General features: G+C 36.4%; 1 protein-coding gene across 2 annotated transcripts in view; it reads left to right on the top strand.

Moving 5' to 3' along the window:
- Window positions 1-15,064, top strand: part of MGAT5 (alpha-1,6-mannosylglycoprotein 6-beta-N-acetylglucosaminyltransferase) — a 369,147-nt gene that overhangs the window by 144,919 nt on the left and 209,164 nt on the right. For both annotated transcript variants that reach the window (XM_049772998.1, XM_049772999.1), the window contains one exon: window positions 8,713-8,877. In XM_049772998.1, the coding sequence (XP_049628955.1) occupies window positions 8,713-8,877 (165 nt within the window). The remainder of the gene's footprint in view (window positions 1-8,712; window positions 8,878-15,064) is intronic.

Below are 15,064 nucleotides of genomic sequence, written 5' to 3'. Positions count from 1 at the left end.
AAGACTTTGAAGCACAGTAACTTTTAGAAGTCTGTTTGTATTAAAACTTGTAAAAATACTTTTACTACTCTTAATAACTATAAAATTAAATAAAAAGAAAACTATTATACTGTAATTTAGAGGAATTATTTTATGCTCAAGCTGTTTTAAAGTTATTTCAAGATATATAGTATTATAAGATAAATAGGTTATTCTGATTAAAATAAAAATACTCTAGTGTTAGTTGAAAATTTAAATAAAATAATTTTTTGTAAAAAGAAAAACAGATGTGAAACATTTTCTGCTTAGGAAAATAAATATTTGTGATCTTACTTAGGTGAATCTATTGTTCATTTCTTTAGGGTTAATTAGTTGGTCCAGTGGTCCTCAAACTACGGCCTGTGGACCACATATTGTATTTGTTCCTGTTTTGTTTCTTCACTACAAATAAGTTCAGTGTGCATATGAATTTGTTTATAGTTTTTGTTTTTACTATAGTCCTGCCCTCCAATGGTCTGAGGGACAGTGAACTGGCCCCCTGTTTTAAAAGTTTGTGGACCCCTGGATTCATTCATTTACTCATTTATGTAACACATGCTAAATTTTAACATGTGCTAGTCGCTGTGCTAGTTAGGATACAGATGTGGACTTGGTGTCATCTTTGTCCTATTTTCTTACAATAAACTCCTTTTAAACAATGGTTTGGAAAGCTTTAGTTGAAATGAACTTTTTTCAACTTTTCATTCTGTGAGTGCCAATATTCCCCACTCTGATGGAGTTCATAGTATTTGTTGAGTGTTTGATAAGTATAGTTCATTTTAAGACAGAAGATGTGGAAAAATAAGTAGACTCCTCTGTGTGTGTGTGTGTGTGTGTGTGTGTGTGTGTGTGTGTGTGTGTGTGTGTGTGTGTGTGTGGTGAGGGAGTGTCGGAGTTGCCCACAGAACAGTGACATAATGATTATTAAAGTTAGTTAAAACGTGCTTTAACAAAAAAACACATCCCAGACTAATCACTGAAAAGTCCATTCAGAATCATTAAGTCAGATTTACTGTGATTGCTTTTTGTTTTGTTTTGTTGTTTTCAGGAAAGAAAAACATTTTGTTGGTTTGCTATTGACTTATAATATTGACTTACATTTGGAAAGTGAAGCTTTACACTTCACTATAAATATCGCCAGAACTATTGTAGAGCTACCTACCCTAGTTCTAGTTCTATCTTAGTTCTATAACTCCTTTATCTATTCCACCTAAACAGTTTCTGCTCATCTAATGGCAATCACTATATTTTGTCTAAGACTTGATTTTGTTGTCTTTTGCCAATTTCTTTGCTATGATTATTAGTATTCCTTATATAAGTGGAAACATCTGGCAGTAGTCTTTTATTTTCTCAATCCATTCATTTAGCATAATCATCTAAGTTCAGTTCATGTAAAAACCATAGTCCCACCTTTTTCACATGTTACTTTTGGCATATATTAGTGGCTCACACTTGGATGTCTCATAGATAACATCTACCATCACCAGAGTGCATGCTTTGATATCACAGTAGACAGATTCCCACCAAAGATATACAACTAGTTTGTTAAATTGGTTTGGTAAATAGGAAAAAAAACCCAGCGATACAGTTCAACATTAAATTACTTATTGACAATTTAGAAATTTGTATTTATTAAAATAATGTAGGATTTAATGAAGCTACCATAAGGTAAAAAACACAAATCAATGTCTGTGTCAACCTGTTCAATGCATAATATTCCATAATACATAATATTTCATTCAGTTTGAATATCCAGCTTATTTATCTAGTCATTTGCTAATAAACATTTTGATTGATTCCATATTCTGACTGTTGTGAAATGCTATTGCTATGAACATAGAGATGCAAGTGATGTTTCAGATTAGTATTTTTATATATTTGAGATTAATGCCTAGAGTAGGTATTTCTGGATAATATGGTATTTCCATTTTTTAGCTTGTTAAGAAATACCATTTTCCATGGAGACCACAACAATGTACATTTTCACCAACTATGCCTTAAAGCCTTTTCTCTATATACCTTACCAATATTTATTGTTTCAAGTGTGTTATCTAGGTCAATTCTTACAAGTGTAAGACTGGATCTCATTGTGCTTTCAATTTTTATTTCCTTAATAGGTGATATTGAGCTTTTTTATGTCTGTTGAGCCATCTCCTTTAGAGAAGTCATTTGCCAAATTCATTGTTGTTGTTTTTTTTTGTTTGGTATATAATATGTATTTGGACATAAACCCTTTGCTGAACTATAACATAAAAATTATATTTTTAATGCCAAAGGTCAATCATTTCTTCATACCTCCTTCTTTAACTTGGCCTTATAGTTTTCTATAGATGTCTTTCACTTTTGAAAAAGTGTACTCTTTCAGCTCAGCTCTTTTATACTTTTGTTATAATTATAAATGGATTGTTTCCCTACTGTCTTTTCTTTAACCCATTGTTTGCATATAAAATACAACATGCAATTTTCATTTGCATATATGGTATACAATTTGTGTAGAAAGTACAATTTGATTTTGTTTCTTGCTTTATATTGCACTTATTAAATTTTTTAGATTTTTAAGGGTTCCTATATAAATAAATATATCTACTTTGTGTCTAATTTCTCTAGTTAGGACTTCCAAAACTGTGTTTAACAGTAGTGGTGAGTGAATTAGGACTTCCAAAAATGTGTTTAACTGTAGTGGTGAGTGTGGACATATGTTTATTGTTCCAGATTTTGGGGATTCTTTCATTTTATCACCATTATTATGTTAAATGTGGATTTGCAAGGCATTGTTTTTGTTATAGTGAAGAATGTTTTCCTATTCCCAATTTTTATAGAAATTTTTTTTTAGTCAATATGAAGTTACAAAGTTACTCATGATTAGATTTCAGGTGTATACTATTTCACCACCAATTCCTTTACTATTGTCCACTTCCCTTCACCAAGACCCCAGTACCCTTCCACTTTCCCTGTTCATCCACTAGTCTGGCTCAATAAAATACATCATTAAAAAATTATTACTTTTTTTGGGTCGGAGAGTTAGCATGGAGGTAGGGCATTTGCCTTACGTGCAGAAGGATGGTGGTTCAAATCCCAACATCCCATATGGTCCCCTGAGCCTGCCAGGACAATTTCTGAGCATAGAGCCAGGAGTAACCCCTGAGCACTGTAGGGTGTAACCCCAAAATCAAAATAAAAACAAGAAACAAAAATACCATTACTTTTTTTAAACACTGGTTTGTAAGGCTGTTCATACTACAGTTCTTTCTCTCTGCTGTGGTTTATATATTTGTAAAGTGGGCATTTAAAGGGGAGTGAATAATAATACATTGAGCATATTGTCTTGGTGGAATTAAATTACTTAATTTATATAGAGTGTATAGGACAGTGTTTGACAAAAAAAAACATCTCAATAAATAGTGATAGTAGTGTATTAGTAGCAGCAGTTGTTGCATTGCGTGTAATGGTGCACGTGAACAACCCTTTGTATCCTCTAATTCTCTTAAATCGTACCATGTCACAGAATTATAAAGGGTCAGTCTTTGACAGGTTAATATAACAAACAATCATAAGTAACACTCATTGGTGTACATATGATTCTAGAAGGAGTACTTTGTTTATTTTTTACTAATATAAGATTGGTTAACATGAATATAAATCTTTTTGCTTTGGGTCCACACCTGATGGTGTTCAATGTTTACTACTGACTCTGCACTCAGGAATCGCTCCTGGCAGTGTTTGGGGAATTATATGTGGTGCCAGGGAATGAACCTGCATTGGCTGCTTGCAAGGCAAGTGCTCTCTACACACTGTACAATCACACCAGCCCAAGAGTATTAATACTAAGTCTTTGTGTGTAGGAATACAATTTTACCACAATATGTCCACTATCTAAGTCTTCATTATCTCTCCACTGTAGTTTATTGGATTTTTTTCAGTCTTTCTCCTTTCCTACAATAATTCTCCTCACTGTGCTTTCATTGACATTGTTTACTGCTTTATCTTGTTTATATACAACATGAGTAAGAGCATCTGATCTGTATTTTACTTCTGACTTACATTGCTTTGCATGATCCCTTCTTAGAGTTCATTAGTATTCCATTTTGCATATATGCCACAACTTCTTTCTCCACCTATATCTGTTGTGGTGCACTTGGTTGTTTAGATTTTGGCTCCTTGATATCTAAGACCACAGGATTTGAAAGGACAGGTGTTATGCCTATATTTTCTTTTTTGAATCTTGAGTTCATTTATTTAATAATATCTTTTTTAAGCACCATCATTACAAACATGTTTGTAGTTGGGTTTCAGTTATAAAGAGAACCCCCCTCCTTCACCACTGTAACATTCCCACCACCAACGCCCCACATCTCCTTCCTCCCCCACTCCCTGCCTGTATTCGAGACAGACATTCTACTTCTCTCACTAATTCCCATTGTCATGATAGTTGTTAGTGTAGTATTTCTCTAACAGCACTCACCACTTTTTGTGGTAAGCTTCATATGGTGGGCTGGTTCTTCCAGCCATATCTCTATTGTCTTTGGGTATTATTCCCATACTGTCTTTTATTTTTCTTAAATCCTGCAGATGAGTGAGACTATTCTGTGTAGTTCTTGGGTTTAGAATTTCTGAATCATAGGTACTTCTGTTATTAATTTTTTCATGAATATTTAGGAAGGATTTCTTGATAGTATTATGATAGCTTTGTATACTCATTAGGGTGTGCTGCATTACTTATCCACAGTGATTGCTGTTTGGGTACTATGCCTAGTAGACATGTTGCTTTTTTGCACCATCTCAAAAGGTTACAGCAGTAAAGACATATCATCAGGTTTCTCCCCTAGGAGAGAAATCCAACCTCTCATTGTTCTTCCCTTTCTATCTGGGGCAATGAATGACTCTAATACTTCTGTGAGTGGTTAAATAGGATGTAGTTTCAGTGAGTGGCTTCTTACATAACTGCTCTGGTTACTGATCTCTGAAAGTCTCCAAACAGATGCTTAGATGCCAGATTAAATGGTTATCGTTTGGGGTTACTTTTGCCAACCCTCCCCCTAACAATGACAATATTTTGAGTCATTTTTTATTGTCCCAGTGGAGAAATTGGTACTTATTATTCGTTTAGTGCAGTTTTGCCTAACTCTTATCTGACTGTGAAACTCTTCTAACCTTATCTTTCTGCAGCTCCCCGCTGCCCCACTCTTAATCTTATGCCATGGCTCCATTTACATGATTTTCATATGTGGTCCCCTTGGAATATATTGATTGAGCCAATGTTTATAAGCCAGAATAGCTGCTAAACACCCTATACACAGGACACCCTCTGTACTGAGATCAGAAACTATGAGTTAGCCCAAACTCAAGAGGTGGGGCAAATTTTTTTGTTATTTATGAAATATTAACAATAGAACTAACTACTCATAACCCAGTTTACATTCCTATCATCAAGTGAATGAGAATCACTTTTTTCCCACATATGGTTCAACCCTGGTTGTTCTTATCTTTTTGATGTGTGCCAACCTCTGTGGTATGAAGTGATAAGTCATTGTAGTTTTGAGTTGCCACCCCTGATAAATATTGGTGTGGAACATTTCTTTCATGCGCCTTTTGATTTGTATTTTTTCTGTGAGGAAGTTTCAGTTTATCTCTTCTCATTTTTGATGGGGTTGGGTGTTATTTTCTTGTTAAGCTTTACCAGTTTCTTATATAGCTTAGATATTAAGCCTTTATCAGATGGGTATTGTGTGAATAATTTTTTCCCACTCTGTGGGCAGTCAGAGCTGAGACTTTTATGTCTAAGTAATGATAGTTTTTGATATTACTAATTTTTTGCACTTGATTCCCTGTTGACAGTACAGGAAGGGTCCAGGCCAGGCAGTAGAAGATGAGGGAAAGAGGGTCCTTTATGTAGAGGGTTGTTTTGAGCTACTGAATCCAGCCTTCTCTTGGTGACACCATTAATGGCTTCTGTGAGACAGCTTCTGTCAATCTTCAAAATCAGGTGATGCTTTAGTTCCAGACTCAGAGCATAGTTGGTGACTGGCTTCCAATGACCTTGCAGCCAGTGAGAAAAGGGTCAAACTGTGAGCCATTACTGATGGTGGGGCTGCAAACCAGGAGTTAGGTGAGCTCAGTGCCCTTTGGATATGGCAGTAATGCAAAGGAGAGATTTTTGTCAGGAAGGCTGAAAGCATTTTCCAAACTTTTTATTAAATCTTTAGTGATTTAGGTAGTTAACAGTTAGCTTTGGAGTGTTTATTATGTACCAGCAGAGTTTGGAACCTACATTTTTGTTGTTGTTTTTGGGTCACATCCAGCAGCACTCACGGTTTACTCCTGCCTTTGCACTCAGAAATCGCTCCTGGCAGGCTTGGGGGACCATATGGGATGCCAGGATTCGAACCACCGTCCTTCTGCATGCAAGGCAAACACCTTACCTCCATGCTATGTCTCCAGCCCCTGGAACCTAATTATTAACTCTTTAGATTCTCAGAGTAAACCTTAAAGAGGTGGGCTTCTTTTTCTTACTTCTTTTAAGCAGAAATAGAAGACAAGTAAGACTCCAACCTAGGAAGCTCGATTACAAAATCTAGGCCATTGACCATGAGGGTAGGAAGTCATTGAGTCCCCACAGGCTTTTTTTTTTTTTTCCTCAATATGGACTTTAGACTTCTGACTGGTTTCAGCAATTGAGGGAGTAGGCCCACTTGAGTAAACTTTCTGCTTTGATCCATTGTCTCTGTTTTCAGTCCTTCCTCACTTCATATCTATGACTCTTGCTTGGTCTTCTTCTCTATAAAACAAACAAATTCTTACCTATCTCAAGGAAAATGTGACAAAACAACAGTATTTCTTACATATATATGTGATATATATTATACATATATGTATATATACATTTATATGGCATATAATAGAAATCCTGGGAGTGCTAATTTCTGGGTTGTCTTCCCTTATTTGTTATAAGAATGAAAAATAATCCTGTGAGCCAGACAGATAGTATAGTGCATAGGGTGCTTGCCTTATTGGACAATATAAATTCAATCCTTGGCACCAAATAAAGTCCTCTGAACACTTCCATGAGTAGCCCCTGAGCACATAGCCAGGAATGAGTCAAGTGCTCTCCTGCGATTGGCCCTCAAATGGAAAAAAAATGCTTACCAGATATTTATTAGAATAAATGAATGAATAAACTAATAGATTTTCCTGTAGTGAAGAAAATGGATTCTCAGGAGCTAGAAGGTATAGAGGTTAAAGCACCTGCCTTGTACACAGCCAACCTGGCTTCATTCCCTAGCATCCCATTTGGTCTCAAGCACCACCAATGATTCCCTTGAGTGCAGAGCCAGGAATAAGCCCCAAATACTAATGGGTGTAGCCCCAAAACAATCAATCAAAAAGAAAATGGAAGTTTGATGTAGGGGAAATGGTAGGAGGGATGGTATTATGTCAAGCACACATAATTAGACTTATTTACAGGAGAAAGATGTAGATTTGTCTCTGCTTATAGTTTTTAGTAGCACCAGCAATGCTATCTGTAAACCGCTAAGAACAGAAATTTCCAAAGACTATGCTTTGGAACTTATGTTTCTTTTGTGACTAGGTCAGAGTGCATGCTCAGAGTAAGTTTTCTTTGTTCTCAGAAGCATTAAAGATGGCAGCAACTTTCTTCTCCTTTAGCTCAAGCACTTTTCTTGATCTTGCCACCCACATTGTGCATTTTTCCACTCACCCTCTCTCCATTCATATAGGAGTCTGGATTTTAATGACAGGACTGTTTATCTTGTTGTTCTTATGACTTTATCATGTGTAGAATTGGTATATCTTTCTTTGATTATGCGATCCAGAGGAGAGTAGCTAAATTCATCTCTTTTCCTATGTATGAATATCTAATGATTTAACTCAGTGAATCTTTATGTATGTTTGAGCATAATGTGGCTGTATTTTGTCCAGAGAAAGCGTATTGTTCTGTAACCCGAAGTTGGGTACATAACAAAGGCAGTCAGCTTCCAAGTCTTCACACCATGAAAGAATAATCCCAGCTTCTAGAAGAATGTCTGGCATAAATGCTTAGTTGTCCTCGAAGTGTTTCTTGATGGAAGAAGTCCATTCTTTGTATTAAATATTTTCCTCATCTGTTAAGACTTAACTCTGAATTTATATGCATTTCTAGAAATTTGGAATTGGAGCTTTTATGATTACCATATGCACCCCCTAGAAATAAGACTTCACATAAAAATAGGACATACTAGAGTATACAGTACTAGAAATAATACTGAAATTGTAATTATAATATTAGTATTGAATAATATAAAAATTATTTCAGGACCTTGAGGGAGGTTGCAGTCCTCATTCTATCCAGCAGTAACCATTATACTTTGAACAGCATTGGGGATGGGTGGGATTTAATAGATGCTTTGTAAGATGGTAAGTTAAGTGACAAGGAATATTCTCTGTCAATTTTATAGCTGGAAATAATTTTGCCATTTATTGCCAGTCTTGCTGAACAAACTTTTTTTTGTACTCTATGAACCTCTTGAAGACAAACTCAGTAATCTTTAATATATAGCTAGGATAGGTTTTTTAAGTAGTATAGTTCCACTAAATCTACTTTCTGTTCGTCATGTCTGAGAGAGAGAAAGAAAAAGACAGGGAACTAGGCAATATTTAAAAATTGAAGAATACTTAAACTATCTATATTTTCTTTCATAGATCTGAAGAAAACTCTTGCTGTGTTGTTGGATAACATCTTGCAGCGTATTGGCAAGTTAGAATCAAAGGTGGACAATCTGGTCATCAATGGCACAGGAACGAATTCGACCAACTCCACCACAGCTGTTCCCAGCTTGGTAGCACTTGAGAAAATTAATGTGGCAGGTAAGAATGGTAGTTCTCTGTCCTGCCATTATGTCAAGCCCTATCTTGAAGTAGGAAAATAATCAAGGAACATAATGCTTCCTTTGGACATAGATAAATCCCTTAAACTTAGTCTGGTTCCTGTACATTGAAATTTATTTTTGAATCACACATTTAAAGTCTCATCACTGTGTGGTGGTTTCTATGACATATTGCACATAGTGAGCTCTTAGAATTTGCTGTTAATGAGAAGATGCACAGCATGGGTCAGTAAAATATAGAGGTTCGAGAGAAGGCTCCTGTCAGTTAGAGCTCCTTCCTCCTCCCCATTTAAATCAATTTCATAAACATGTAAACATATGAAATTCTCTTCTCTCTTTTGTTTAAACAAAATGAATCTCATAGTGATTCATTTAAAAATTTATTTTATGAAAAAAATAAAGAGCATAGACAATAACAATTCAAAAACAAAATAATAAAATAAAATAATAAAGAAGATAATGCCTTTTGTGTGCAGCTATGGAAGTAAAAATTCCAGGATAACAGTTAGGAGAGAAATGGCCCATGATTGATATTGGCCTGATATAGATACTGAGATAGGTACCTTACTGATCCCCTGGGAATATATGTATCTGACCCCTTCTTGAAAGAGAAGAAGACATGTGAATTAAAATTAGCCCAAATCTTATACAACATATATTGTCTACAACTCTCCCGGAACTACCATTGCGGGAGCCATTTGCTGGCCTCTGAGTCTTTGTGGTTGAGCCAGAGCAGGGTGACTGTTGTTGTATGTTGAGGATCAGAACAATGTAAAGAGTTTGAGGTTTTATAGTAGGAGCTTTGAGTGAATGGTTGTGAATTATCTGTCTACTTCTGGTATGTGACAGTCAAGCTTAATGAATAGAATAGATAGCCAAGTTTACTTTTCAAATTGTTTGTTGTTGTTATTTTTTATCCGAGTGGGGGCATTTTGGTTCACACCTGGCAATGTTCAGGTGTTACTCCCAGAGTAGCTCATAGGATCATGCAGTATTGGGCATCAAAGCTGGGCTTCTTATAAGCAAAGCATGCATGTAGCCCTTTGAGCTCTCTCCCAGACCCTCCATTTGGAATTTTAAGCACCAAGTTTTATACACATTTTGGCTTGTTTCTCTTTTCCTCTTCCCTTTAACAATTCACAGATGTAAAAGGAGAGGTTCTTTTTTGTTACCTCCTCCCAGTTTCAAAATATTTAATTGTTTCACATTATGCAAGTTTCAGTATTACATTATGTGCTTTGCCCTTTAGCAACATTTCAAAATATTTCTAATAATCCAAAGTATCCAGCCAAACAAAGGTATTAAAAATAACTTTTAATTACAACACAGAAGCAGTGTCATCTAGGCCATAAATCTTATCTTCCCTGCAGTTTCCAACAGCTTCTGTAATTAGACAAGAAAACCTCCCACTGTGTTGAGCTGCTTTTTAATAAATGGAACCCAGGCCTCTCCAGTGTCTGTTCCTCCACCCTCAGTAGGAAATGGCTATGGCAAAGGGCCTATATGGTTTTGTGATGTGGTATGATAGCGGTACAGATTTGGGATGGGGAATCACTCGCCTTATCTTGTAAGGATCTTTATTTGACTCTTATTAGCATTAATTCTCTTCCCCAAGAAAGGATCTAATGTTTGCCTGATATCTGTACCAGCCTCACAGGGAGAGATTTTCTTGCACAGTCTCTTTAAGTCCTGGGCTCCAAAATGGTTGTTAGACCTCCAGGAGTGAAATAGAAAGGAATTGGTAGTTACTTCTTTCAAATGGAATCCCAGTCATGTGTCGATACTAGTTTACTAGCTAACTAGCTATCTGGTTTACTGAGTCAACAATTATCTACTGAACTCAGACTTTATTGTATGAACGAAGGTCCTCTATATGTGCCCATAGTACTGTGATTTTTTTTTTGGTAGGAACTCCTAAACAATACTTGAGGGAACCCGGGGTTCAACCTGCTAATACTTGGACTATCTATCTAATCAGCATTCCTCTGTGAGAACCCAAGAATGGGGATCTGCTCTAACCCTCTGGTGCCAGGGAACACCAGAGATAACAAAGCAGGTAGGGTCTCCATTCAGTACATAGGTGAGATACTCAGAAGGCCCCTGTGGTGTTGAGAACTGAACATACCTTTCCAGACCACTCTACATTCTGATTTGAATAATATTTAAAGGTCTAAACGTTCTTATTTTATTATCTTGAAAAGAAGAGCAATTTTGTTGTTTTCAGACCTTTACTCCTGGCTCTGTATTCAAGTATCACTCCAAGTGGAGTTTAAGGACAGTATTTGCTATAGGAATTGAATCCAGATTGTTGTATCAAAGCAAGCACCCGATTTACTGCACTCTCACTCAGCCTAGGAGAAAATTTCTACTTATGCTTTTTAGGGGATTGAAGATTTAGACTGTACCTGGTAATGCTCAGAGGCACTTGCTCTCTTCAAGTATTATTCATGGTAGTGATTGTGGGATATTTAGAGCTGAGGATAGAAACAGGGTCAGAAGGTGCAAAAATAGTGCCTTACGCATGAAAAAATACTCCATATCACTAATCATCAGGGATATGCAAATCAAAATAACAATGAGGTACCATCTCACACCACAGAAACTAGCATACATCACCAACAACCAAAATTACCTGTTAGAATGGAAAGGAAACTAATATCTAGTAACTAACCAGTAAACACTAATTGCTTTTCCCGGTCCTTGGAGGTACATAGTTTTTCTTAATCTCTCAATATCTCTATGAAAGGAGTTCTCATAAATTTTCCTTACTTTAGGTTTTCTTTAGTTTAGGTTTTGGGCAAAGAAGGATTCAGTCCTAGAATTCCCTTAGGTCTTTTTTTTTTTTTTTTTTTTAATTTTTGGACCTCACCAAGTGGTTCTCATGGGTTACTCCTAGCTGTATGGGATGCTGGGGATCAAACCTCGGTCCATCTTGGGTCAACTGCATGAAAGGAAAACACCCTACCACTGCACCACTGCTCCAGCCCCTAGCTCATTTTAAAGCTGATAGCTAAAAGCTGATAATATCACACAGAGGAGAGACTGTAAGTATTTGTGCCATCTTTTTTGATTTTATATAAAGTTCATTTTCTTGGTGGTTTCTAGATTTCTGATAGGCTCCTGGATACTCAGTAATCTGAAAGAACGAGGCTCTTTATTTCTGTCTTTTAGCAAGGCTTTATTTTTTGGTTGTTGTTGTTGTTTTAGTTTTTCCTGTGAATATGTGTATGTAATCCTTCCTTAGACACTGCACTGACCATAGTACGTATAGATGTTGTAAATTTATGAACTCATAATTTTAAACTTTTTGCCATGTCTTCAATGTGGGAGCCTGACAGGAAGGATGAGACTTCATTCTTCCATCTCCCCTCATTGCTTTTTCTGCTTTCTTTACAAACCCTGGTCATGCAGAAAAGACTCTTGTGCTGTGAGAGAGTTCATTATAGAGTCTAGTCCTAGTTTTTTTCTCAGACTTCTGCATGAAGACATGTGGTAATTGTTAAGAAATGTTCTCCCTGGTGTGTCTTTACTGCTCATTCTGGTGCCTTATTTCTCACTCATGTTTCTGATTATTTACTCAGCCTTTTGAGCAAGCTATCTTATTGCTTGCTGATCTATCTACTGGTTGACTATAAACTGACTCTAAATTGGGTGGCATACCAGTTGCAGAACTTATTCCTAAACTTATTTTCATTAGTCAGGACAATGTCTGTCCTTTGTATTCCTATTTCTTTTTCTACTTAACTGTACTCACAATGGAGTTTTTACATAATGGCTTTTCTTTCCAAAGTTCTCACTCTTGGGCTTTTGTATTATATCAAAATGAATGTTCCTTAGAGAAATTGAGCTGGAAATGTACTCTATTAAGGTAATTTATCTGCATTTTAAAAACTCTGTTTATCTTGTGAAAGAGGAAGACAACTCAGAGAGCTGTGAAATCCAATTTTTAAACATTCCCATTCTTTAATCCTTATATTGTCTATTGTCTATTGGTTTTTCCCTCAGGCTTTTCCTGGAAAAAAAAAACCTAAGTGTCCATTGTCCGAGTTATCTGCTTCCCGAATTATGATTTGCCTCTTGGAAAAAAATTGTTGCCTGTCTCTAATTTTATGATCTTATAATATGTAGTATAGGATTTGGTGGAGATTTATTGTGAGGGAAAGGTAGAAAGTGCAGATCTATGAGTGAAAGAGGTCCTTTGAGGCCCAACAGTGTCTGTTTTATCTTTATTTTAATAAGTGTTTTGTATAATTATTCTCCCTGTTAAAATTTCCTATAGCACTGCTCATGGGGATACAGTATTGCTGGTGAAAATCACTACACAGAGCTTCTCCTTATAGTTTGTCATCTTTATTTCTGTTCATGGGAATTTGCATGAAAGTGGAACTTAGTGTATCCTTCCCTTGTCTCAGACCATTGCAAGTACCAACTAAGAAGCAGAACATTGTTTGCTGACAGTTATGACTAAGCTTCCCATAAAGCTTCTGTACTGTGGACTATTGTAAAGTGTAAGTTATAGCTCAAGGTGGTAATACTTGGCAGCATAGGGCTCTTGCACAGGTCTTTAAGGGTTGTGTATATTTGTGTCTGTACATGCATCCATGCACACACATGTTTATGTATATCTCAAGAAGCATTTGTTATTACTCAACACAGCTGAATAAATAGCATTTTTGGGCGCTAGAAGCATATGGTTGGACTACCATCTCCTTTAGTTGCAAGGTCAGTGATCATTTGGGAAGCATAATCACAAAATCGAAGGTCCAGGAATAGTACAAATGGCTATTTTTTGATGTTCAGTCTGAAATGATTGATAGCAGCCCTGCTTTTTCCAAACATTTAACATATTCCAAACATGCAACATATTCTAGTCATTGGGGATGAAGTGCAGGCTATTTGAACTTGGATGCTGTTCTTAATAAAAAGGAACCAGAATTATTATTAATACCAATGCAAATTAAAAATGGAAAATGCCTCTCTGATGTTCCAGGGCTTGGCTTTGGAGGTACAGTCCCACCCCCCTTTGTGCTACTAATGACCCTGAAATTAAGTTGCACCTGTGCTGAATTCTGTTTGTAAACCTGTTTTATCTGTGTGTGGAAATATCACCTGAAGTACCCTAATCTCTTCCTCCCCAGCCCACAGTAACTTTGTGGGGGGCTTTCCTAGGAACAGGTTCTGGCCAGTCAGCAGCACACATGGGGCCACTGAAAGGTAGCAGAGGGTGAAAATTGCAAAGAGCTTTCTTTTTAATTAGAGCAAGAAACAAATGTGCTCCTCTGATATACCTGTCATTTTCTGTTTTATTCTTTGCAGAGAGCAATAACTATTGGACTACTTGTCAAAGGCAGTACTTTTGGTATCTTTTCAGAAAATTATATGTCATTGTTGGTATGGGTTCTACTTTTGTATGGTCAAATGTGTTATGATTTTTCTCATGAAGAAGGACAAGAAGAAAAATAAGTTTTGGGAGACATAATGCTAGTGAGCCTGGATATTTATAGCACTAGCTCTCAATAGCAGGTGATTTTGCTCTTCAGACAACACTAAGTTTGCAGTGTTTGAAGACACTTAGAGTTATCACATTTGAGAAGGTGTAATTGTCACCTGATAGGTAGACAGCAGGGATGCCAGTAAGCATCCTGTGGTGCAGAGACTAGCCCAGAGAAGAATGATCTAACCCTAAAGGTTGTGGCTCAGAAACACTGGTCTGCAGGAATCTCATAGTTCTACCTCTGATCTTGATGAAAGATGTTGGAGATGCTGAGGTTTCCTGATTGGCCACATGTGAACTGAAGTTTCCTTTCCTCTTCACAGCAAGAGCCCAACCCCACCACCTTTTCGTTTTGTAACTGGTCTTAGAGACCTCTTAGAAAGAGATTTTATAAACTCCCAGAAGACTATTTTGGGATGCTGACCTTAAGAAACTCCTTTCTTGAACCATAGCCAGTTAGTTTTTGGCAATCTGCATTTTACTCCAGCTTCCATAAAGGTAATTATTTCTCCTAATGAAAAAGCCACTAATTCAGAATAATGAGAGCAAAGTAGTCTGAGAGAGTCTATTTAAATTGGTAGGATATTTTAGAAGAGATTCCATTTTATTAATTTTGAGCAGAGCATATAATTATTAAGATATAAGCAAGTAAATTAAATAACTTAAGGAAAAC

Source organism: Suncus etruscus, chromosome 5 (genome assembly GCF_024139225.1).
Source record: "Suncus etruscus isolate mSunEtr1 chromosome 5, mSunEtr1.pri.cur, whole genome shotgun sequence".
Taxonomy (NCBI): domain Eukaryota; kingdom Metazoa; phylum Chordata; class Mammalia; order Eulipotyphla; family Soricidae; genus Suncus; species Suncus etruscus.
Note: the sequence above shows the minus strand (reverse complement) of the source record. Positions and strands in the feature narration are given on the sequence as shown.